The sequence below is a fragment of the Physeter macrocephalus genome, chromosome 16 (assembly GCF_002837175.3).
Source record: "Physeter macrocephalus isolate SW-GA chromosome 16, ASM283717v5, whole genome shotgun sequence".
Classification (NCBI taxonomy): Eukaryota; Metazoa; Chordata; class Mammalia; order Artiodactyla; family Physeteridae; genus Physeter; species Physeter macrocephalus.
This window is the reverse complement of record NC_041229.1, coordinates 7,965,156-7,991,274: the sequence shown is the minus strand read 5'-3', so window position 1 is coordinate 7,991,274 and position 26,119 is coordinate 7,965,156. Positions and strand designations below refer to the sequence as shown.

General features: G+C 50.6%; 1 protein-coding gene across 1 annotated transcript; it reads left to right on the top strand.

Annotated features, from left to right (window-relative positions):
- The first annotated feature begins 11,915 nt into the window (after positions 1-11,915).
- Positions 11,916-24,781, top strand: VSIG10L2 (V-set and immunoglobulin domain containing 10 like 2). Its single transcript, XM_028501490.1, is given in 23 exon segments — positions 11,916-12,489; positions 12,609-12,768; positions 14,471-14,610; positions 16,100-16,447; positions 16,450-16,545; positions 16,817-16,888; positions 16,891-16,935; positions 16,938-17,084; positions 18,951-19,226; positions 19,781-19,886; positions 19,888-19,978; positions 20,188-20,224; positions 20,691-20,954; positions 22,320-22,363; positions 22,365-22,608; positions 23,024-23,049; positions 23,052-23,140; positions 23,142-23,199; positions 23,201-23,294; positions 23,992-24,114; positions 24,378-24,405; positions 24,494-24,546; positions 24,684-24,781. Coding segments are annotated over 23 exon segments (3,213 nt in total).
- Positions 24,782-26,119: the final 1,338 nt, after the last annotated feature.

The following is a 26,119-nucleotide window of genomic DNA, read 5'->3' as shown; positions in this document are numbered from 1 at the left end:
GAACCCGGCTCCCCTGCATCGGCAGGCGGACTCTCAACCACTGCGCCACCAGGGAAGCCCCACCATTATCTATTTTTAATGCGCTCTTCCACCCCACCTGTAAACATGAAACTTGCAGACTCTTCTCATGAAATACAGGAAGCACACCTGAAATGGGATGATTCTCGGTTAAGAGAAGCACTGATGTGTCCTGTAAACCCAGGGCAGAGTCCCACCGCGCACACTGGGCCGCCAGCCCTCCCTCACGCTCATCAGCCTTGCACTTCTGCTGCTGAGGTTAGAGACAACCAGAAGCTCTGGCTGGCATAATGAGCAAGGAGCACGGAAAAGATGGGTCTCCCCCACCGGTATTCAGACAGCTGAAAGAATTTTCTAAATGAGAATCTTTACAGATCTAAAGTCTTTAGTCTTTAGGGAGAAGCATAGGCAACTCTCTGTTGCACTTTTCTTTGGGAATTCATCTTTTCCCGTAATTTATTTTTTTCTATTCAGTAGAATAGCCGTGGGTTTCTACATTCCCAATTCTGGAATACATTTGTCGTGAATGGGGATAGTCTCTTATTTTGTGTTTAACGTTTTTCTTTTGTCAGGAAGGTAATGCAGTCTCACTCCGTCCCTTAGTTTGTGATTTGTGGCTCGAAATCCCAGTTGGAAGGAAGTGACTGACAAGGGAGCCCTGCTTCGTGTGAGGGTTAGAGGTGTGGTCCTGTACGGCAGCCTCAGGCATGGTTGAGAAGGCGGAGCCCGAACAGGCTACTCTGCGAGGTGGTGAGCTCCCTGCTTGTGGGAATATTCAGTCATTCAGAAGCATCCATTACAGTTACTTGGAATGGATGCTGTAGTCCTGGTTCTTGAATAAGCTGGGAGTTGGGAATAAAATGACCTCTGAGACTCCACCCATTCTAAGATACCACGTTTCCCTGACGCCACACAGCAGAGCTATGCACACGGAACAGAGGAAGACTGTTTCCCACAAGCAAAAAGAAAATGGAGTGATTAACTCCTACCTGTACCCTGTCTTAACTTTCAGATTCGCTGGCTTCCCCGTGTGACCATCTCATTATACCTATTTTCATCAGCTTATGCAGAATGTGGATCATTTTTAATTTAATATTTACCTTATAAAAGCAATAAAACAGCAAAAAAGTGGTAAGGGAAAATTATCAAAAAGCTCATTACTTCATCATAACACTTACTGTCTTGAAATGGTCCTTTTCATCTTAATATGACTTAGTTAATCATAGTGCATAGTCCTTTTATTTGAAACATTCAAGTGTTTTTTTTTTCATGTTGCTACATAGTCTTTGGAATTATTATAATAATAATTGATCAGATTATCCTATGAGGTGAATATAACATAATGCATATTAATATCCTGGTTGAACATTTATGTGGTTGTCCGGTTTTTCAATGTTGTAAATAATGCTGCAGCAAATCTTCTTGCCCATTATTTTGAATTATTTCTTAGAATTAGAGATGTTATGTTTGAGAGCTAGGTCAAAAAAATAGGAGCATTTTTCTGGCTTTTGATAGGTAGTGTGAAATTGCTTCCAAAGGCCAAGACTATTTCAGTTTATATTACCCCACTGATTTCACTTCACCTAACCAGCAAGGGATATTTTCATTTCAGAATTGCTTGGTAACTTTTTCTGGTTTACATTTCTTTTAATACAAAGTTGCATATTTTTATTTTTTGGCATGAGGTTCATTGGTTGAAAAACCTCTGGGGTGTCCTTTGCCCATTTATCGTATGAGATCTTAATATTGTCTTAACAAGTTTTGTGAAATACATGTGTGACTTGATTTTTCCAAATAACGATATTAACTTTTTACTGAACATTTATTTTCCTAGTTTGCCTTTTAAATTTATACCATGGCTTTTACACACAAAACTATCTCATTTTTGTAGTGAAATAATTTAATAATTTTGTGGTTTGTGTCTGCTGGTTCTAGAATGTCAGCCCTGCTCTAGGAAATATTCAGTTTTATTCTTGATTATTATTGTAATTTTTATCTTTAAAAAAGGTATTTGAGTAATCCATCTGAAATTTATTCTGGTGTGAGGTATATCAAATTGGTCACATTTTCCCTTTTTTAAAAAAATTAACTAAATTCAGTACCGTTTATTGAGAAATCTTTCTTTTTTCCACAATCTCCTTTATCATATTAAATTTCTATACACCTACACACATATAATAGGATTCTGGGTACCTACTTAATTTCGGTTTGTTCTTGTGCTAGTGCCACAGTTTTAAGTATTATTATCATACAGTGTTTTAATTCAAGGACTTGTTCCTCCTCTTAACTATTTTAATTCTCATTTTAAAAAAAATCATTACCAATTTTATTCTTCAAGATTAATTTCAGATCCATTTTCTCAACTTCCAGAAACCTCTGAATTTTTATCTGTACCCATTTGGCAGTAATAATTTGTTTACTCAGTCCATACATTAATTGGTGGATAATTGATTTCTTTACAATATTGAATCTTTCCTGTCTCAAAAAAGTCAGGAGGCACACCTGGAGCCAAGACACAAGGGGATGGGCAGGGATGGCCTGGCCAAGAAGCTGTGACTGCTGAGGCTGGGGGGTGAGTGTTCTCGCTGGCTGTTCTCAGGTTGGGCCATGCACACCCACCTGCTGACTTGTCTGCCTGACGGAGTCCAGGTGAGGCTCCAGAGATGCAAGTGGAGGGGTCAGGACACCTGGGTTCTAGCCTCATCCCCAGAGGTCCCTTCCAGCTCTGAAATCCTTCTCATCTCTGCTTTATGTCAGCGAAGACACCAGGCGCGGGAAGGCAGAGACCCTTCCTAATCCATCCAGCACCCAGCCCAGTGCCTCCCCTCACTCATGTCCCATCCCTGCATGAAGAGGAGGGAAGGAAGGAATTGTATTGCCCCAGTTTATAGAAGAGTTTTGTCCTGGCCCATGTGTTTGGAGCATCCTCTCCCAGCCTTGAGTGTAAACGGAAACCACGAGGGAGCACGTTAAGCTGCGGCTCTGAGTTCACAGGTCTGGGTGGCGGCGATACCCTTATTCTGCAGAGTGCACTTTGGGTAGTGAAGTTCTAGAACACCGATCTAGATGAGACTTCTTGGCTGAAAAAGAAGGGAGGGGGTAGCGGGAAGGGGGCCTGGAGTCCTAGTCACGATTTTGCTTTAAAAGTATGAGTTTAGGGACTTCCCTGGTGGTGCAGTGGTTAAGAATCCGCCTGCCAACGCAGGAGACACGGGTTCGAGCCCTGGTCCGGGAAGATCCCACATGCCGCGGAGCAACTAAGCCCATGCGCCACAACTACCGAGCCTGTGCTCTAGAGCCCGCGAGCCACAACTACTGAGCCTGCGTGCCACAACTACTGAAGCCCGCATGCCTAGAGCCCGTGCTCCACAACAAGAGAAGCCACCACAATGAAAAGGCTGCGCACCGCAACGAAGAGCAGCCCCCTCTCGCCGCAACTAGAGAAAACCCGCGCGCAGCAATGAAGGCCCAACGCAGCCAAAAAAGATAAGTAAATTTATTTTTTTAAAAAAAGTACGTGTGTAGACAGGCTTCGAAACAAAACTGTTGGATACATTATAGGAATGTGAAAAGGCTGCGCACCGCAATGAAGAGCAGCCCCCTCTCGCCGCACCTAGAGAAAACCCGCGCGCAGCAATGAAGGCCCAACGCAGCCAAAAAAGATAAGTAAATTTATTTTTTTAAAAAAAGTACGTGTGTAGACAGGCTTCGAAACAAAACTGTTGGATACATTATAGGAATGGTGAAGTTGTGGGTGACTTTCTTCTACATGTTTGTTGCTTTCAAGTGTTTGCGAAGCATACAAACTCTAAAGAACTCTCAGTGAAGGAAAAACAAAAGCAGTTCTTGGTCCCATGGCCACAGGGGCTGGCTAGGCCACACCACTCATTGTCCCTTTCCTGAGTGACTGCACTTCCTAGGTAAGGTTGCTCTCTGGCTGGGGGTTTTCAAAATGTTTTCCAACAGCCTGCGTGAGTTTGCTCTCGTTTAGAAGCATTTGAGGCTGTACCCACAGCGCAGAGGGCGAAGTGTGACAAGCTGCCCACCTCTGGTGCAGATACTGCCTTTATGGGCTGCAAGAAAATCCCTCTCCCCCATCAGGGTTAACCCACAGCCTGGCCAGGTGACCAGCGATGCCCTCCACGCACCTCCCCTCCCCCGAAAGCACGCTCAGGAAAATCTTGGAGTTAAAAGTTTGCCTGTTTTACTGGAAGAATTTTTATTAGGCCAAAGCGTTGACAAGTTTGTCATTCCCAGAATCTAACACCCTCCCCCGACTCCCTTCGATTTTTAGTACTTTTTCCCTCCTCATTTCTAAAGGGGGTGAAAAACTGTCCTGAACAGGCAGAGAGTTTTATCCAAGGTGTTTGGCAGTGACTCCACGTGCTGGGAGAGATTTATGTCTCCGTTCTCTGGCACTGCCTCGGGTGAGCTCACTTAAAACAACCGAATAAATGAGTTCACTTTATCCTGTCAAAATGGAAACGAGGGCGGCATGGTACCCAGCTGGGGTCCTCGGGGACCCTGAGGCAATGTTCCTGTCTCAGTCGCTTGTGCTGAGCTCAGCTGTTTTTATGTCTGTCTGAGATCATTAAAACGAGGAGGGCAGGGAGCAGAAAGACCTGTGGAATTGGTGGTAGGATGGAAACACCACTTGGAGTCTGGAGGCCTCAGCCGAAAGCATGCACCCAGGGGGTTCGTTTAAATGGCTGCCTCTCACCATCTGGTTTGGCCTGAGCTCCCTGAAGGGCGTCCCCCCAGAGAGGTTTCTTCGTGCCAATGGTCACAAGAATATTGGTTTTCCTGTCTCATTAAGTCATATTTTTTTTCTTTCCTGCTGCCCTACTACCACTAAGACCAGGGCCTTGTTACTCTAGAAAATCCAGTGGATTTTCTGGGCCAGGCCCAGGTCCTTCCCTCTCACATGGGTTGGGACTCAGGATTCACCAAGCAGCTGTGTTATTAACCTGAGGCAACGTGATAAGAAACATAACAGCTTCCCCGAAGCGAAGGACTGTGGAGCAGAGGGGAGCTGCGTCTGCCCATCCAGGAGAGGCTGCCTGACCCTCCAGTATCCCCTAGGCTAGGGCTTATTCCTCCTTCCAGAGTCCTGGGCTGCAGCCGAAGGGAGGGATGGCTTCTGTCTCAGGGTGGGGACCAGGACTGTAATAACCCCTACAATTTCCAAGCTTTTGAAGATGACAGAGCATGTCTCCTAGACTGTAAGCAACCTAAGGGTGGGATTGTGCCTGCCTCCTGAGGAAGAGGGAGGGAGGGAGGGAGGGAGGAAGTAAACCAATCCTCACTAGTCCTGAGAAACTCCCAAGGAAACTTAAGGATGCCATTTGATAAATGCAGAAGGTTGAGAGGTCGTGGTTTCCACCCTGCAGCAGAGCTGGGACTGGACTTCAGGCCTGTCTGAATCCTTGTTCTTTGCCCTTCCCCTTCATCAGTATTGCCCAAACTTCAATCACTCTTTGCCTTCGCCTTCTTTGCCAATCTTCACACTACATAGATGTGTAAATATATCCTTAAATCAATTTATTTTTACTTAAAAATATAACTAGTTTGACATGCTGGTTATATTTTCTAACATGCATTAAAGCATGATAAGATAACAATTGTCATCCGCGTGCCACCTTGCAGGCCGCCCAGAGCCGCTCCCATGATACCAGAGACAGTTCTCCACGGGTCTTGCATTTCTGCGCATTTGGCAAGCAGAGGCGCTGAGTGCCCTTTTTCCTGGACACTTTTCAAGAACCTTTGTATAGCCAACAGCCTTGGAAGGTAGAGGTAGTGTCTTCCTCCAGAACAAAGGACAGCATGGTTCCTGCCTGTTATAAAAGATTCAGGTTTTCTAAACTCAGGGTTCTTGTCCAGTGTTGTGACCCCCTTCGTGCACATATAAGCAGGTATCTCTGACCCTCTTCATGTTGCCCTGAAGGAATTGGAGCTCAGAAAACTAGAGCAAGAAAATGCTGATACTCTAACTACTGATACTGCTATAAATAATAAAGCCCCTTGTCTCAGACCCTGGAGTCATGTCTTCTTCAGCGTTCATGAAACTGGCAGATTAACTTGTTACCTTGCAACTAGGGCAAAATGTGAGATCCCTTGAATTTCTTGACACGTTGTCCGACACGTGGCTATTGAGCACTGGAAATGTGGCTAGTGTGACTAAGAAAGTGAATTTTTAGTTTTAAATTTTTCCCAGTTTTATTAGGTATAATTGTCAATACAATTGTATATATTTAAAGTGTAGAACATGATGATTTGATCCATGTATACATTGTGAAATGATTGCCACAATCAAGTTAATTAACACATATTTAATTAACTCACAATTACCTTTTTTCTTTCTTTTGTTCTTTTTGTGATAACTCTCAGGAATTACTCTAGGCAAATTTCAAGTATACAATACAGTATTATTAACTATAGTCACCATGCTGTACATTAGATCCTCAGAACTTATTCATCTTATAACTAAAAGTTTGTACACTTTGACCAATGTCTCCCCATTTCCCTCACCCCCGCCCCCTGGCAACCACCATTCTACTCTCTGTTTCTCTGAGTTTGACTTTTTTTTCTTGTTTAAAAATGCCACATAGGCCATACAGAATTTATCTTTCCCTTTCTGTCCTATTTCACTTAGCATAATGCCCTTCAGTTTCATCCATATGATCACAAATGGAAGGATTTCCTTTTATGGCTGAATAATATTCCATTGTGTATTTATACCACATCTTCTTTATCTTTTTTTTCATCCATTGATGGACACATAGGTTGCTTCCATATCTTGGCTATTGTGAGTGATACTGCAATGAAGATGGGAGTGCAGATACATCTTTGAGATACTGATGTCATTTCCTTTGGAGATATACCCAGATGTGGGATTTTTTTAAAATAAATATATTTATTTATTTTTGGCTGTGTTGGGTCTTCGTTGCTGTGCGCGGGCTTTCTCTAGTTGCAGCAAGTGGGGCTACTCTTCGTTGCGGTGTGCGGGCTCAGTAGTTGTGGCTCACAGGCTCAGTAGTTGCAGCGCACGGGCTTTGTTGCTCCGCAGCACGTGGGATCTTCCTGGACCAGGGATCGAACCCGTGTTCCCTGCCGTGGCAGGTGGATTCTGAACCACTGCGCTACCAGGGAAGTCTCGGATTTATTTTTAAATAGCTGCATGGGACTAGGGACTACCATATTGGACCACATAGCTTAGAATGTTAAAGCATCAACTGTCATGACCATTGGTCAAGGATGCTGTTGAGGGAGTTTCTATGTTGAGAGTGAGTTGAGACTTAGGTGATCTCTAAGTTATTTTCAATATTTGAGTTTTGATGATTCTGCAGCTCTAGGAAGAGTGGAATTGTGAAGAGATACCTTTTCTTTTTTATTACATCCAGAGGGGTTTTGTGGTACAGGTGAGAGATGAGAGGAAAGAGAAACTGGGCTGAGTTTGGAGCTTGGGGATGGGGAGATGTTCCTGCTGTAGGATATGTCTTTTGGAAGAGGCTTGGAGGCTAGAGAGAGAAAATATGGCCAGAGAAGATGAGCAGACCAGGGGCCCTTAAAGAATTTATCCAGCCCTGCATGCCTTTCTCCCCTCAGCTTGAGAATACCCGCATCTGCCCCAGGCTGGCTGAAGACTCCCTTGGGCCCTTCTCAGCTCCCCAGGCTCCTGCCCCTCTCACCTCCTGGCTCAGAACAATCTCCCCTTTGATTGCTGGCTCAGGCCTTGCTGACAGGTCAGGTCATATGTACCTAATCAGAAGGAGCTGGGGCCTGATGGATGAGAAATGGGGCTTCCCATTTCAATAAAAGTTTGTGCAGAATATTGGAAACAGCTGTGGGACTTGGCGGGCAGTACCAGAGCCTGTGGGGGACCTGGTGTTTGGAGGAGGAGGGTTGAGATGGGGGAGCACCAGGGCAAAAGTCTAAAGGGTGCTTTGCCACCCAAAGGCTGACAGAGCTAGTGAGCTTAGTTCAACGCCAGCCTGGAATCCTGGACTTTGAGGAGGGTGAGAGTGCTCTGGAACCAGAGGACACAGATCACGGCCAAGCAGATCTGGACTACCCAACAGATATTTATGTACATCCATCGCCATTTATTTCACAAATACCACACTGATTTCTCTGAACGTTGCATTTCTCACATAACCTCATGAAAATCCTTCTAATTTATTTTTTCTTAAATTGTGGTAAAATACACATAACATAAAATTTACCATCTTAAGCATTTCTAAGTGTACCTTTCAATAGTGTTAAGTATTCACATTGCTGCGCATCCGACCTCCAGAACTTTTTCATCTTGCAAAACTGAAACTCTGTACCCCTTAAACAATTGCCCATCCCCGCTTCTACCCCAGCCATGGACAACCACCATCCTTTCTGTTTCTATGAGTGTGACTACTTTAGAGGTATCTAAAGTGGAATCATACAGCATTTGTCTTTGTGTAATTTATTCTTTTGAATAGCTACATAACATTACAGTATATGGATATATGTGTATCACTCAACCATTACTAGTATGGTGGGAAAACCCACCACAAAAAATGCTATAAAGAATTTTTTCTATGCATAGCCTTGCATACTGGAGTTTGCTGGGGTTTTTTTTCCCCCATAGGATAAATTGCCAGACATGACATGACTGGGTCAAAGAGAGGCATATATTTTTAGTTTTTATATATGTGACCAGATCCCTTTCTCAAAAAACCGTGGTAATTCACATACCTGCCAGCTGTGATTAAGAGTGTTTTCTCTCCCACATCTTCCCCAGCCCTTCCCCTTCCCCTTCCTCATTCTTTTTGTTATTCCAATAAATGAAAAGTGATGTCACACTTTAAAAATTTGCATCTTCTTGACTATTAATGATGTTGAGAATCTTTCCATAAATGTACTGACATTTTGTTTTGTCCATTTTCGACTAGGTCATTTCTCTTTCTTATTGTGTGTAGGAACTCTTTGTATATTATAGATGTTAACTCTTTATTGGTGGTAATTGAAATATTTTCTCCAGTCTATAATTTGTCTTTTGACTTTGTATATGTTATCTTTTATCCTTCTAAAATTTAAACATTTAAAATTTTCCTCTATAGCTTCTGGACTTTCTGCTTTATTTAGAAAAATCTCCTCAAACCCTAGATTGTATATATATTCTCCTAATTTTTTCCTCATTAAATTGTTTTAAATATTTAAATTGTTTTAAATATTGTTTAAAATTGTTTAAAATATTTCCTCATGAAATTGTTTAAATATAAAAACCAATATTTAAATTGTTTTAAATGTTTAAATTTAAATACATTTAAATCTTTCATCTATTTGAAACTTGGTTTTCATAACTCATGAGGTAGAGAGCTTAACCTTGTTTTGTTTTTTCAGACAGACAGTTGTGTCTATACAATTTATTAAATAAACTATCCTTTTCCCCTCTGGTTTGAAATACCACCTTTATCATATACTATAATCCATATGTACTGGGATATATTTCTCGACTGGTTTCTATTTCTGTCCCCTGGATCTATTTATCTTGTCCTTTACCTTTAATGTATTATTTGATCACAGAGATTTATAGTTAGTTTTCTTAAGGCCACTTTTACCTAAATATTTCTTCACTGATGTTGTTTTCATCTTTAACATTATACAAATTCCTTCCAGCTGTCAGAGCCTGTGAATGTCAGTAACTCTTCCAGACAAGCCAGAGTAAGTCCAGGGAAGCCCACGTGCCCTTTCAGAAACCAACCAAGGCAGAGGCCAGATAGTGATATTAGATGATCACCTACTATGTGCTCAGCACCACTCTCTCCGCTAAAGCTGGGGCTGGAAGACCACAACTTCCTGCCCCCCAGTGGCTAATACTTTAAGAGTCTTGCTTCTCACCTCCAGACCCATCCTCTGTCCACTGCTTTGCGAAGCTGACCTTGGGCCCTGTGAGCCCCATTTCTGCTTTGCCAACTGTTTCCTCGCAGATTCCCCAGCAGAGTTGCTAAAGGGAGGTTGCAGGATGGAGGAAGAAGGGTGGGCATCTTCCTCGTGTCTGTGTGTTCCCCGTGAGCGTCATCTCAATGACACTTCTTCACCCCAGGCCCACCCTGAAGCTGCAGCTGAATCCAGTTTGCAGTTTTCTCAACACTCGCAGCTTCATCATGCACCACCCACCCCCACGTCCCTGCCCCAGAGACCCCACCCCCAGCTGGCAGGAGCCCCTTCCTCAGAGGTCTGGGCACAAGCCCAGGGGTCCTTGCTTCCTACTCAGAGCCTCCTCCTCAGAGGTCAGGGTCCCAGGCTCTGGGTCCCCCTCCTCGAAATGTCTCAGGTTCAGTGATTCCAGCCTCTTCCTTTGTTTTCCCAGCCCCAGCAGTTGCCACCTCCATGACACCTAAGCATTCTCTTGTGCTACTTAATTAGCAACTTTATACCCAGTTACCAATTCTTTATAGTAAGTTCTCTTCTCAACTGACTGATGGGCCTCTGTCTCCCGTCTGGACCCTGACTGGCACACGTCAGAAAGAACTGAAGTTTTCTGGGGGCCGAGGGCCTGCTTCTCTTGGCCAGCCTGCAGAGAGCTCCCCTGCCTCATCCATTCCCAGAATTATTTGGCTGCCGGTTGCCAAGGAGTTGGCTGACAATTTCCAGTTGCCAAGCCTCCCCCTGGAGCTCTACAGAGACATTCTGGAAACTCCCTCGTCCTTCCAGCTCCCCAGCCAGGGAACTTGGAGAATCAAACCAGGCTGGGGAGCGGGGGATTGGGAAGCGGGGAGGAGGGAGTAGACCAGGCCTGAAGATGGAGGAAGAGGCAAGAGTTTTCCCTGAGCCCTGGCTTCCTCCACAGGCCTCGGTGCCTGGCCTGGCTCCCCCTCGGCCCTGTCCAGACAGACACCCACTGGGTCCAGCCAACGCTGAATTCTCCAACCAGACCCTCAATCACAGAAAGCTGTCCTAACACTGTCGCTCCAGACATGATAGAAGCCCCATCGCCAGCTGGAGCAGGGAAGGGCCTGGAACATCTACAGGGTAGGAACCTCAGCCTTGCCCAAGCTTTCCTCTGGTGGAACGGCATTCAACACGCACTCAAACCTGGTGTCACGGCGCAGGCTCCAGGCTATTTCATAATACAAATAACGGCAACACTAATGAGAATAATAGCAGGGAGGTGGGTGTGAATCTCACTCCACAAACTTATGTGTGCAAGAGTATCTGTTCCTCTATTTCATTAAAATCAAATAAAGTGGACTCCATACTGGAGCCCCTGACCCTCCCAGGGTCCCACCCGAATCCTGGAGGTTTATGAGTTAAAACGGAGAAGCTTCGAACCTCGGGTCCCTTATGGTTGCTGCTGACCTTGTTGCCCGAGCCTCCAGGGGGCTCTACGCTCCTCTGCCCCCTGGGTCATGGGCCTGGCCTTCAGATTCATCCCGTCCCAGGGACCCAGGAACCTCTGACCTGTCCCCAGGTCAGGGAAATCTCCTCCCCTCCACTTTAAGTGCCTCCAAATGCTCTTTCCTTTCTCCTGCCCACCACTTCCACTGAGAACACCTAACACGACTTTTCAACGAGTTTAGGCTTTTACAAAAATAGGGAAATGCTAACTTTGGTGTCAAGCAGGTTTCGCATCTGCCCCGTAAAACTCCCTGAACCAATATGGAACTAAAGACCTGGCTAAAGCTGCTTCATCGATTTTATTTTCACGGAGATATTTTAAAGTAAAGACACCATGACATCTCATCCCTGAATATCTTAGTATTCATTAAAAAAACAAATAGAAACATTGTCTTACATAAACACAAAACTATTATCACACATAACAAAATTAACAACAATTTTCTAATAGTAGCCTCCTTTTATAGAGGAAAAACTGATACTTGGAGTAAGTCACTTGTTTGCTGTCACCTAGCTAGTGGATGATGGAGCCAGGATCCGAACGCCGATCTGATTCCAAGATCTGCTCTCGTTCCACCCCCTACTTCTGTACAGTGGTTTTTATGCTTTTTGCAGACCTCTCCTACTTCACCACGCAGCCAGCTCTTACAGCAGCTCAGAGGAGCGGCTGGTGGGCATTACGACCACATTGTTCATCCATCAGGAAACGGAGGCCCGGAGAAACGGGGTGTCCTGCCCACAGCGGCCCAGGAAGGGCACCGAGAGTGGTCGAGCGGATGGAAGGAGGGCTCGCTACCAGGCAGAGCTGGCGCAGACACGAGGCCCCGAGGGGGCTCTACTTCTCCCGCCTCCGCCTCCCTCTCTTCCCCCCTCCATCTAGGGCCCCATTCATTTCCTCTCCGGTCTCCAAGGAGCAGTGTACAAAGCGACTAAGCCGCGACCCCTGCCGGACCCTCTGTCCCTCCTGCCCCCCCACCGCCCCCCCACCCCCCATCAGCTGTGAACACAGCGGGAGCCGTGTGGACTGCCGAGCCTCTGGCCCATTTCCTCTCCAGCCCTCAGCTCGTCTCCCGCTGGGGCCCCCAGGGGGAGCCTACGGTTGGCCTCCAACAAGGCCCACGTGGACACACATGGAAAAGCCATTTATTTCCAGGATCCTCTTCTTCCTCTGCTCCAGCCCAGCTGTCCCCATCCTTCCACATTCTGCTCTCCCCAAGGCCTGGGGGTTCAGAATCAGGCCTGCAGGTTGGCTCAGAGAAGCAGAGATGTGAGTGCAAGACTGGAAGGGGCCGGGAATGAGAATCCCCTGGCCCCGGGTTTAACAAGGGTCACAGTCTGGCGCGACGCTGCCCATAGTGCTGTGGAGGTTCCTGGAAAGTGAGGCAGTGGCCGGGAACCTGGACAGTTGCTGCAGCCACAGCACTCCCTCGTCCAAGGATCGGGGAGCCCCACGGAGCTGCTGCGTCCTCTCAGAGCGCTGAGTTCTGTCCAGCCTTGCTCATGGGCCTGGGTGAGGGCCCAGCAAAGCAGTGGAGTCAACCTGCCCTGGTACATGGTGGCCAGGAAATAAATGTTTACCAGACTGATAAACAAAACCCTAACAGTACGTAGCTGAGAAAGATTTTGAGTCTTCTTGTCAGAGAGAAGGAACTTAGCGGTTCCACGGACCCCTGGCCAGCTCAGAGGTGGCACAGCTACAGGTGGGTGGGGACAGAATGGAAGAGGCCCAAAGGTAGGGAGCCAAGTGGGGCGTGGGGAATGAAGCCGTCGGGGGAAAGAGCGGAGAGAATTTGAGCACGTTCGCAAAATGTGGACAGCAGTGCTGTCTCCTGGGGGGTGGAAAACACATGGCACATCCAGCACACGCCTGGCAATGGTTGGGAACTCAGATTACCATCCAGGTAGAGAAGAGGAGGGCTGGACATGCTGTTTCAAATATTGGATGACTTTCATTTGGAAGAAGAATTTGAATAGTTTTGCAAAGTTTCATGGGAGGAACTCAACCCCTAGGATAGATGTGTCAGAAAAGCAGATTCCAGTTCAACCTAAACACAAAGAGGGCAAGAATGAGCATTGACTGAACGTGCACTGTGAACCATGGGCTTACGAGGTGCTGGAGGTGTAAGGCTGCATCCTCTCTCTCCAATACCCTGAAGAGGTAGTTGTTATTATGCTTGTTTTAAAGATGAGGACGATGAGGCTCAGAGCAGGCAGACCCGGAGCTGGTCTCCATTCCAGCTCCAGGGCCCTGACTTTGCAGGCCAGATCTAGCTAGGAGCTTGAAAGCTGGTGCACCGACTCTGTGCTGGGCGCTATTCGTGCGTGCGTGCGTGTGTGTGTGTGTGTGTGTGTGTGTGTGTGTGTGAATTTTATCAATCATATGTAATAGAATATTTTAAAAAAGAATGTACAGCTTGTAAACTGTAACCCCTACCCAAGACAAGAAATAGAACATTATGAGCACCCAAGAAGCCCCCAATGCTAGTGTGAGTTTTTTGTTTAATATTCACAATAATCTTTACCAGAAAGGAGGTGCTATTATCCCCATTAATCTGTGAAGAAACTAAAGCTCAGAGAGGCTCAGAAATGTCCTAAAGTTTCAGGGATCATCAGCCAAATCCAAACTCTGGAGTACGTTTGAGTCCAGAGCTCCTGGCAACACTCCACCAGCTTGTCCCCACGAAACCTGAGGAAAACACGAGAGGGGACGAAGGGCATTTAGAGGCTTGTCTGAACCTCCTGATCCCCATGGTCTGGAGGGCTGCACACGGGGGTCCTGCACTGGGCAGGTGGTTGGACTTGATGAGGTTGGGGCCTTTTTCACCTCCATGCTCAGCTCTCTAATTTCATAATATCATTAAAATCAAAGTTCAGAGAGCACAGGGTCCTCCCCCAGGTCTGCCCCAGCCTGGTCTTGCCCTGCACTACTCTGCATTATGGATGGAGTGAATCATCTGGTACATAATTCACCCGTAATTGGGACAGTGAGGGTAAGAGGTGATCAGGGGTGGAGGTGTCGGGAGGGCCCAGGTTGGCAACCTGAGCCAGACCCCCCATTCTTCCAGGGCTGGGCTTCCAGGGAGCCCAAGAGCCAGGCAGGAACCTCGAAGGGGGCAGCCACCCAGCGAGATGGGGCCATGGTGGGTCAGAGGGTCCTGAGCAGACAACTTAGCCTCCTGCAGCTGGCACCTCTCTGCCTTCTGCATCCAGGGACCTCAGGTAAGTGATGCTCAGGCCACTCTGTGCCAGTGGGTAGGCAGGGCCAGGGCACAGACAGCACTCTGCTTTACCTTAAGAAGCCATAAGAGCTTATGCTGAGGGCCGCTGTCAGGGTGTAAGCATGGAGTCACATGGTCAGATCTGGGTTTCAGAAAGTTCCTTCCAAAGCTGACAGTTTTCAGGGAGCTGGGAACAGTGGGGAGACCTTTGCAATAGTCTAAGTGGGAGATGCTGGTAGCGTGGCCCAAAGCAGGGTCCATGAGGTTGGAAAGAACCAGTTTCTGGCTTACATGTCTTTCTTTTTTCTTTCTTTCTTTTTTTCAGCTGTGCCCTGTGGCATGTGGGAGCTTAGTTCCCCGACCAGGGATCGAACCCGCGTTCCCTGCAGTGGTAGCTCGGAGTCTTAACCACTGAACCGCCAGGGAAGTCCCTACATGTCGTTCTTCTTGATCAGTTGAACATCAGAATCTTGCCTTTGATCCCTTCCCTCCAACTCCATGCTGGTCTCCTCTTCTTCTCTCTCTGGGGAAGCTGCGGGGACGGCATCTGGGAGAATCTGAAGTTGGGAGTTAGACCAGGGCTCCAATCCCAGCTCCTCCACCTAGTGTGTGGTTTTAGATGAAGTGATTTCATGTTACAGAGTCCGGAGGGATGTTATTGTCATTACAGTTAAGATCAGTAGGTGATGCAGGGGAAGAGTCCAGTGCAGGGCATGGCACAGGGGGGCACTCAGTCAACGGAAGCTAGCGTGAATGAGCCCTGTGGCTCGGTTGTCCTCCGACGCACTTATTTTCTTACGTTTGCTGAGGCTCTTTACAGTATGCTGACCACAAGGGACAGAAGAACAGGGCGCTCCGGCAGGTCCTGGGGTTCCATGCTGGGCCCCGAGCAGGAAAGAACGCCTGCTGGCCTGCCTTACCCATGATGACTGTTTCCTGCCTGACTCCCTGGGAGACTGGAAGCTCCATGAGGGCGGGGATGAGTGGCTCATTTGTCACTGTAGCCTGTGCCTGGCCTGGAGCAGGTGCTCCATAATTAACAGTTGACGGATGGATGCTCGATGTGCTGACGGCAGGCTGGGGTTGTCTTCCTTTTGCTGCAGTGGGTCTGGAATCCCCCTGGGATCCTTACTCAGAGATCTCTGGGGCCTGAACTGCCATTGGTCACGTACATCTCCTGAGTCTCGGGAGACGTTGTCTGGCTGATCATCAGATTGACTTCTGGATGCTTGTTAAAATACAGATCCCTGGGCCCTGACCCCTCCCCGCCACAACCCAGGGGATTCTGACTCAGTAGTCTGGGATGAAGCCCAGGAATCTATACTTTTATCAAGCTTTCCAAAAGGTCTGATGGGAACCTCTGCTCCAGTGTCCCACCCCACCCACTTCTACAGCACAGCCCGACAGGAAGCTCTGTGGGCTCCCTCAGAAACTGTCTCTTGTCCACCAACTCCAAAAGGGCTTATGCTGCCTTATCAAACCCTGCCCAGCCAGCCCACCCTACAGACCGGTAACAGAGATTCTGGGCGAGGACGGGGAGCAGGGGACCCCAGAACTGCCCAGACAGGCTGCGTTGCCTCTGTCTCCAGGGCAGCCCCAGGTGACCCCAGGAGTACCAGAGGAGGCCCCCTCCATCCAAGGAGTGCAGGGAGGCTCCGGGGAGCTGGCCTGTGGCTCCCAGCCTGCCCCCCTGGTGGTCTTCTGGAGCTTCGCCTCCCTGGGCCCACTGATTCCACAGCTTGTGGCCGTCACCAACAGAGCAGAGCCTAAGGTGGAGGCCGGGGCGTTGGCTCTGGGGGCCGTGAGTCTGCAGAACAGCAGCCTGGTTCTAGGGGAGGTGGGAAGGGGGCCCACGGCCACTTCCTGTGCCAGGCCTGACACGAGGCTGGAGGCCAGCTCCACACCACCTACTCCTCCCTCGTTCTGGCCATGCTGAGTGAGCGGCTTGGCCAGGGACCCAGGCTGGCTTGAGCTGCATTGCATGGGGCTTTGCATCTATTTGCATGTGTTTCCCATTGTGTTCTGCTGGGCTTGGGTTCTACGGGGCCCTCCTCCAGGTAGTGGGGAAACCTGGGACCGTGAGGAGGGGATGCTCAGGGCCCAGTGGGTAGGCCGAACCCTGCCAGCAAGCGCTGGGCTGCTGGACACAGCTGGGCATGACCCAGGTCTGTGATAACAAACACAGGGCCTCTCCTTCCTTTGGCCAGTGCCCGTATCAAAGCCTCAGGTGCAGCTGAGTGACCTGTCCCCAGTGGAGGGGACCTCTGTGGTGGCCACATGTGGGAGGTCACAGAGCCCGTGACCTTTGCCTGGTAGCATCAGGCACCCGAGGCCCTGGAGAGGCCCTGGTAGGGCTCACAAAACATCTGATCCAGCTGGACCCAGTCAATCGGACACACCTGGGCTGGTACGTGTGCATTGCCCACAACGCCGTCAACTGGCTGAGCAGTGATGGAGACTTCCTGGATATCATCTGTGAGTCTGAATGGTCTTGGGGGAGGGGTCAGGGCTTGCACCCACCTACCCACCTAGGCTTGGCCTCTTGACACATCTCAGGGCCCCTAGGAGTACCCTAGCCCTCCAAGAGGCTCCAATAGGCAGGAGCTCAAGGCATTGTACCCATTGGTGCCAAATATGGCTCTAGTACAAGGGGTTTTCACCTTTTCAAGGTCATGGGCCCCTCTTACCAGGAAAATGTGCATACGTTCATAGTCACAATTTTACCCATAATTTCAGGGGTGGCTCAGAAAGTCTACCTTTGACCGACTGAACCCTGAAGAAACAGGGAGGGGGGCCACAGTGGGAAGAGAGGGTGACAATTTGGTGCTAAGTCTGAGGCTGAGAAGCTGAAGTTAGAAATCAGAAGCTTCTGTTGAAAGCAAGCACGCATAGCAAACAAAGGATTACTTTTCAGAAGACAGAAAGATCTCCAAAACAACCAGTGAGGAAGAAGCAGCAATCCATACAAAAGTGGACAAAAGACTAGAATAGTTATTTCAGTGAAGAGAACCCATGAAGCTAATTAACTTCTAAAAATTTTTTCAAAAAAATTTTTAAATTTAAAAATGAAATCAGTGGTTCATGTGAAAGATGAAGATTAGCATAGTCTAGAGCTGCACTGTCCAGTAGGGTAGCCACTTGCGTGACTTAGATCATCTGGGACGTGGCTGAACCTAACTGAGTTGTGCTCTGAGTATAAAATGAGCACTAGAGGGCTTCCCTGGTGGCTCAGTGGTTGGGAGTCCGCCTGCCGATGCGGGGGACGCGGCTTCGTGCCCCGGTCCGGGAGGATCCCACATGCCGCGGAGCGGCTGGGCCCGTGAGCCATGGCCGCTGAGCCTGCGCGTCCGGAGCCTGTGCTCCGCGGCGGGAGAGGCCACAACAGGGAGAGGCCCGCGTACCGCAAAAAAAAAAAAAAAAAAAAAAAAAATGCACACTTGATTTTGAAGACTTAATCTAATATATATATATGGGCTCATCAATACTTTTTATATTGATTGTACCTTGAAACTATCATATTCTGCATGTGTTTGGTTCAACCAAAAATATTATTAAAATGGTTAAAACCTATTGGTGTTTTTTTGCTTGGTTGGGTTTGGTTATTTTTCCTTTTTGAGATTTGGAAAATTTAACACATCTGTGGCACACGTCTACCTATTGGACAGTGCTGGTCTAGAGGATTTAAGGAGCTAGGGCTCTGCCTAACGATGTCCACTAACGATGGTGGTCTGTGCAAACTGTGAACTGAGGACTGTGGAGGAGACAGGTGAGCAGTTCTTGGGAAAGACGTAGGAGCAGAAGGAAGCAGGCAGAGGGTTCAGTCCTCTGTGTGAGTCAGGGAGAGGGGGGCACAGGAGACAGGGGAAGGCGGTGACCCAAAGATGTGAGGAGGGCTGGCTGCTGGGAGCATGCTCAGGGCATCTTCCCACCCCGTTTTCCTCCCTCTCCGGTCTAAAGGGACCAACTGCCCCAGTCCCAAGAAACCTCTCAATCCCAGACAAATGGGAAGGACTGGGGGCCCTGCCTCTTTTCTGGGTAGCCAGCTCTTGCCCATCCCCCTACCCCAACTCAGCCACTAGTCCCTCAGGGAAGCCCTCACGGTCACACCTGCCCTCCCGAGCTCCCCCAGCCTGGGGTGCTCCCCTCCACAGACTCTGATCGCCTACATTGGACTGTGCCGTTGGTCCCTGCACCCTGAGTTCCTGGGGACCTTCGCACAGTTCTCGACACAGTTGGTACATAATACACGCTCACTGGATGGTGAGTGAATTCAGCAAAGGCTATATGAGCGAAAGAAGGAATGAAGGCTGGGAGGTGTGACAAGCCTTCCTTGCCCTCCAGATGGTCCAGACAATCCTGTGAGCCCCGTGGAGCCGCTGGGCTTCAGTGAGGAGGGGTTTGGGGCCAGTGAAATGGAAGAGGTGACCCTGAGCTGCCTGGCTGCAGCCAGCGCCCCCAGCCGCTATGTGTGGCTCCGTGACCACACTCAGGGCCATGCTGGACCCACCTACATCGTCGTCAGTGCCGGCTGTGTCCACACAGGCCTCTACACCTGCTTGGCCCGCGGCAGCTGCCCGGACACCCGCGCACAGAGCAGCGGCCAGCACACCATCTACTGTGAGTGTGTGCCGAGGGGCCGCTCACGGCTGGAGCCCCCAGGGTCCCGTGCTCTGGCAGAGTCCAGGGGCCCTGGTGTGCAAGGTGAGGGAGGTCTGGGGAACTGGATGGAGCCTCAGAGCGGGGGTCAGGGGGTGGGGGGAGAGGCTAGGAAAACCGTGGGAAGGGGCAGGGAGAGGGGAAGACCCTATATAGACCCCTCCCCGAGGGATGCTTCCCATGGCCCTGGGGGCTGGACGGAGGCCAGAGAAGGGTAATGCCAGTGAGGCAAAGTGGCTGGGGCAGAGCAGAGGACGGGAGATGGGAGACTTCCCAGTGGGGCCTCCAGGGGGGCCTCTGGGATTCCTCAGGGGCTCTGAACACCTGCCCCTCCCCCAGCCCCTGCCTTTGACCGGAGGGCTCAGCCTTTTCCTCACCAGCCCCTCAGAGGGATCACTCTTTCCCCGCTCACCCATTTCTCCCTACTTCCTTTACCCTTGACACCTCCGGCCTCCAGGCTCCCAGCCGGGCCCCGGGAATGCGGTGCACTGCCTTGGGGCCTGCTTCCCCACCAGATGCCCCTGAGGGGCAGCCCTCCTGTACTGTACTCCCCACCCTTGGGGCACTGACTCTGGTCTGCGCCTGGCCTGCGGGGCTTCCGGCTGCCCAGCTGCAGTGGGACTGGCCCTGCTGCCCTCAGCAATGTCGCCTGGAGTCACGCAGCCACCCAGCTCCCCAGCAGCAGTCTCTTCACCTGCACCAGCCTCGGCTCTGCCTGCCCTCTGCGGATCACGCCGTGGGAGTGCACGCAGGAAACAGCAGGGCTCTGCCATTCCAGGCAGAGGGGTGAGCAGGGGCCAGAGCAGTGGGACCCTGGGATGCTGGGAGGGACTCCAGACCACGAGCTCCAGGACTTGCCGTGTAATGAGGAGGTGACAGCACTTGCTCAGTCCCCACCTCCCAGCTTTTCTCTCCTCTCTAGCCCTGGTCTCCACCCACACTGTGCCCTGTCCTCCTCAGTCCGGGCTTAGAGCCCTGCGACACCCTCCTTACCAGCTCCCAGCCTCCAGGGAGGCACTCATCGACCTTACACTTTACTTCTACTGCTCTATTATTGCATGTTGGTCTTGAAATATGCCTTTAGCTTTCTCTCTGCCTTGGAAACTCCTACCCATCTACCAAGACCAAGTTTACATGTCATCCTGTCTTCAAAGTCCTCCTCCCTGAAGCCCCAGAGACTTTGTCTTTCTACCTATACTCTAGCACTCACCAGATTGTATTGCAATTGTTTGCTTAGCATCTGTTCCCACTATTTCCCTGGCGCATGGTCGGCCCTCGATAAATGGCGAATGAATGAATGATTGAGTGACTGTGTACATGGAGGAATGAGTGAGTGAAACACTAAATGAAGGAGGGAAGGACGGGTAGGCCTGCCAGCCATTCCTCCTCCTGTAGGGCCATGCCGAGCCGTTGTTCCCTACCTAGGGGAGCCCCCCCGGGGCCCCACCTGCTGGACCATGGCCACAATCAGAGACCAGTTCATCATGCTGAGCTGTGAGTGGCCTGGAGGTGAGCCCCCTGCTGTGCCGAGCTGGTCTGATGGACGGCAGCCGACCCCGGGCACCAGCGGCTGCTCCTCGCTGGCCGTCCACCTCCTCCAGGACGAGGACGACCTGGCTGGCAGGGAGTTCACGTGCCTGGACACTCACCCACTCAGGGTCCCCGACGCCCTCTGCCGGCTCCAGCTAGGTGAGTCGGGGCTGGAGACTCGGTTCTGGGGCGGGGTGGGAGCAGCAGCCCTTTGGAATCAGGATGAGGGGCTCTGGGGGCAGCTGCGCTGGAATGCAAAGTAAGTCAAGACACTGTGTCACCTCACCTCCCAGGGACTCAAATGTTTTGATCCATACAATCAGGGGGCTTGGTCTAGGTCTGTGTTGTCCAATAAAAATATAATGTGAACCATATATATATATATATATACAATTTAAAATTTTCTAGTAGCCACACTTAAAAAAGTAGAAAGAAACAGTGAAACATTTTATTTAGCTTGATATATCCAATATATTTTCATTTCAACATGTAATAATAAAATTATTAATGAGATATTTTACATTCTTTTTTTTTCATGCCGTCTTCAAAATCTGGTGTGTGTATTTATAGTGACAGCACATCTCAATGTGGACTGGCCACATTTCAAGTGCTAAATAGGCACATGTGTGTTTGGAGGGGGGAGCAATTACTGGACAGCACCATCTAGAAAATGAGGGATTCTGTCACCCTCATTTGCATCAATTTGCATGAGAGATGCCTGACTATATTCTTGACTTGCATTAATGTTTCAGGTGCCAGAGGTCTCTCTCTGCCTCTTCCACTCCCTCTATTCGTTTTTGGTCTGATTTCCTTCTCTGTCTTTGTCTGGCCCTGGCAGTCCTACTTATTGCCAACTCAAGAAAAAAAGAATTAAATATTGAAGAAAAAATTTCAGAAAAGCAAGCAGCAGAGCTGCCACATAGAACAATTCTCACAAAATGATTCATATCTTGGTCTCCAAACGTTGGGTGACTAGCATGTCTTCAGGGAGGTCCACCACTCAAAATATTTCCTTCCCTTCTTACTCAGTCTCAGGACTGGAAATTCCGTCATAGGAGATTCACGGACACCTGAAACCCTGGGTCCCTAAGAGTCAGTCCATAAAAACTGAGCACCTGCTGTGTATGGGCCCTGTCCTGTGCCCTGGTGGAGAGGCTGTGGGCCTTTAGGGGGAAGGAGGCCCTTTGCCATGTGCTAGGAGGAGGTGCTTAATGCAGACGTGAATAGGGCAGGGGCCCCACCTGTAGGATCTGCTCCGGGGTCGGGTGGGAGAGGAGCATCGAGGAACACAGCTGTTATCAGTAAAGCCTGGAGCAGATGGTGACAGGAATTCGGCATAGAATAAGAGCCTGTAAGAGGAGGCAGACCGGGCCATGACAGGCTCCACTGTCAACCCCGCAGGCCCCGTCTCCCCTGTCCCCCACCATCCCCTCCACTGCTGGCCAGCACCTCACCTCCAAGCCTCTCCACTAGCCCAGACACAGGGGGCACCTTCTAGCCTTACCCTCTCTGTCCCTGTGGAAGCCCCACAGCTGGCAGTGGCTGAGCCCTGGGTGTCAGTGCTGGAGGTGGGGAGACGCCTGGCTGGGATGTGCCCTCCTGGGGGGCACGCCACCTGCCCAGCCCCTCTGGCTGGGACCCCAGCAACGGCCCGTGGAGCCAGGCACTTCGGGGTTCATGCTGCACCCTGAGGGTGCCCAGCTGCGCCTGAGCTTCCGGGATGCCCACCCAGCATGCCACAGTGGCACCTACCAGTGCAAGGCCCGAACGGCCTTGGGTAACAGCAGTCAGAGCATCCTGCTATAGGTGCTGAGCGAGTGAGGGGTGGCGTGTGTGTGGGGAGGGGGCGGGGAACCTCCAGCCATTGCCCTTTAGGTGGAGAGGTACAGGGATTCCCTGCTCCAGAGCTGGGAGGCGTTATCTTTCTCACACCCAGGGCCTCAAAAAGCACAAGCCCCACTGAACGGGAATCGGATGCACTCGAGTTCAGGCAAACAGAACTCCACGCAGTCAGGGTAATCTCCTGTTCCTCCATTTATAGAGGAGGAAATCGAGGCCAGTGTGTAAGGCTAGGGTAACACAGACTAAAACTACACGGAAGTGGTCAACGCTACAACCCCGATCCGCACGTCACCAGCTTTTCTCAACAAAACCGTAATAAGCATGCGCACGCGCAGATGGTTGTTGGTAGGCGCGCACGCGCCTGTGTGTCCCCACCCTCGCCCCAGGCTATCCAGCTACGCCCAACGTCACCTCACCGTCAGCCGCCTGACCTACGGGAGACGCCAGAGCGAGGTGCAGCTGCCATGGGCCGTCCGAGGCCCGGGGGCACGCAGAGCATCTCTTTCCTGGGGCTTGGGAGACCGCAGCTGGTGATATCGAGCTGGAGAGCAGGGGCCGGCAGCCGGGGGGGCTTGGACCCGGGGGTCCTCTATGCCTTCCACGTCCTGGCTCTGAATCACCGCACAGCTGGACACCCCTCTGAGGTGAGGACACCAGGTGGCGTAAGGCTAGCGCCGTGGAGCGACCCAGCTTTGCTCCACCGAACCGAACCCGGGGGGCATCTGCCTGTTCCCACGGCATCCCCGACTCTGTCCCTTCGCTTCCTTCCTCCTGAGTCCCTCCACCCCCAGCCTCTGTCCTCTTCTGCACCCTCCCCTCAGGTGACCCCCACTGCTGTCTCTCCCCTCCGTCCCCCCCCGGGGAGGTTCTGGAGGCCCAGGCCTAGGGGGGGGAGCCACAGTCCGCTTGAATCAGAAGAAATAGGGAAAGGGGAGGTGCAGGTGCTGGTGATTAAATAAGGATGGGGGCCCGACTCTGCGCCACAACCTCACCTCCTGGGACACAGGTGGGCTCTTGGCTTCCTGCGGCTCTTTCTCCATCCTGGGAATTCCTTACGTTAAGCCATCCTTTCCTTCAGCCCCAGGCTGCCGAGTTAACTGGCCTGCTGCCTCCCGTGCCAGATTTAGGGGACTTGGCTGGGGACTCAAAACCTTAAGAATACAGGCACGCGGAGCATCTCTTTCCTGGGGAGAGACCTGGTCTCCAGGTTCTCTGTGTCAAGGCTTGCTCTTGAGCACCCATCTCAGGTGGAGGGGGAACTGGATGAGCAGGGCACAGCCTGCTTGGTACCCTATAAGCCACTGTTGCCAAATTCAGCGGCGGCTCTAAACCTATCCCGTGCAACCCCTCCTAGCGGACCCCCCCCCCTTCAGCGCCTATCCTGCAGTGCTGGATGCGGCAGGCACAGGAATGGTAGTGGCAACGGTGACCTCTCTGCTGGTGTTCCAGTATGCTGCCCGGCACCTGGACACCTTCCCCTGTGAGTGGGAAGCTCAAGGGCAGGGTTGCTTGACCCTGTAAGGTGGCCCCATAAGATGTAGACTCCCCTGGGCAAGGAATCTAGACTCTTCCTTAGTTGTGACCTCTCCCCAATGCTAGATGTCCACCAGGGCTCCAACCCCCAACCTCGGGCATCTAGGGCCACCCCCTTCTGGGTTCCTGAGTCTCAGGGAAGGGAGGGTTATTCTCCCGAGACCTGTGCTGGTTGCTCAAGAAACGCACCTCTTCCTTCTCTTCCTACCGGCCTTGGGCGGTTGCTTGTTCCCAGGTGAGTATGGAAGCCCAGTCATTCTGGAGGTCGGGAATGCTGGGAGAGTGTAATTGTCACTAACTTTACTCTCACACTTCACCCTCAGGGAGCAAAGTCACCAATATCGGGGTTCAAGAGGTGGCCCCGAGGCAATGACAGGTAAGCTTGATTTTACCCCCAAAGCCAGGAAACAGTCCTGAGTTTCATGCATGATGCTGCCTCTCTTGTCCTCTGGGAACAATCTGGGGCACCCCCAGGGCATCTCTCTCTCCTTTGCTTGTGTCTGTTCTTTGTAGGCACTGAACCACCACCCACCACCCCAGGTTTGCATCCTGCACAAGAATTCACGGAGGTTCCAGTAAATGTCACCATCACAGTGACTGCCACACCATGAGGCCTCAAGGGGAAGGTGCCAACACGCTTAGGGGAGAAGGTGGGGATGGGAACATGCCCTCGGTCACACTGAGTGTTAAAGCCAAGGTAGCTAAGACCCCAGCTACCCCTTCCCACTGAATATCCGGCTTTTACAACCAGCACGAGGCTCAACTGCAGGGCCTCTAAATGACTTGATTATGAGACAAGTCCTGGCCCAGCTTGTGGAAGACAGAGGTGGAAAGACGAGGAAGACACACGATGGGGGAGAAGACCAACCGGCTGTCCCAGGGCAAGTGAGAACCACGTTGCCGGGAACAGTGTCTGGTGCCGTAGGAGCGAGCTGCCCGCTTCCACACCAAGTCCGTGAACTGAGAAATCCCTCGACAAATCACACGTGATGCTCTCCCCGCCAGTGGAGGATTATTCCGATTGCAGCTCCCACAGGGAAAGGCTGACCTGGCTTCAGCTGGGCCCAGGTTTCCCTACTGGGAGGAAGCTAGGAGATGGGAAGCAAGATCTGCAGGCGTGTGTGCCCTCATTCGACTCTAGCAAGAGATGTGCTCTTCTAGTTCTTTCCACATCCCAAGTTCCTTCCTCAAGAACACGAGCTTCTACTGTAGGACCAGCTGAATCAGGGCTGGTAGCAGAGCCAGGTGCCCAGGGCCTTTGTCTCCCTTTCACCTTTCACGTAGGAATAGCACCGAGCCTGTCGTGGTCAAAGGGCCTCACAGTTGCTAGACCCCGGAGTCCGTGCCAACAAGACAGGATAGGGTTCTCGCCACCAGGCTTGGGGAGCTGGCTGAGAGGGGACCCGGGCAAGCCAAAGTCACACTCTGTCAGCCGCCAGCATGACTCACTGACTCCAAGCGTGTGTGTCTGACATCTGGGTGAAACACAAATGCATGCTTGTTCCACCGCCTGGAAGAGTCAGCAGAGCTGCCTCCGCGGGGGACTCAGATGAGAAGAAACAGCGAGAGAGCCAAGGGATGATCCTGCCAGGAATCAGGAAAGTGGCGCCTGAGAGGAGACGGAAAACTGACAGAAACTAAGTTCTCCTTAGGTTCTCACAGAGTCAGACTTTATTAGAAGAGAGGTTTCAAGTTCCCTCACAGCTCTCAGGACGGGGGCTGAGGTTCAAGGAAGGCTCTTTTAAATCTGGGGAATACAACAGAACGAGGCGACCCCACCCCATGCAAAAGTCTCTCTTGGCTTTCTGGTCTAAGCAGCCCAGACACTTTTGAGTTTTTCAGGACAGTAAAGCAAAGCTGCTGCTTTTTTTTTTTTTTTTTTTTTTGCGGTACGCGGGCCTCTCACTGTTGTGGCCTCTCCCGCTGCGGGGCACAGGCTCCGGGCGCGC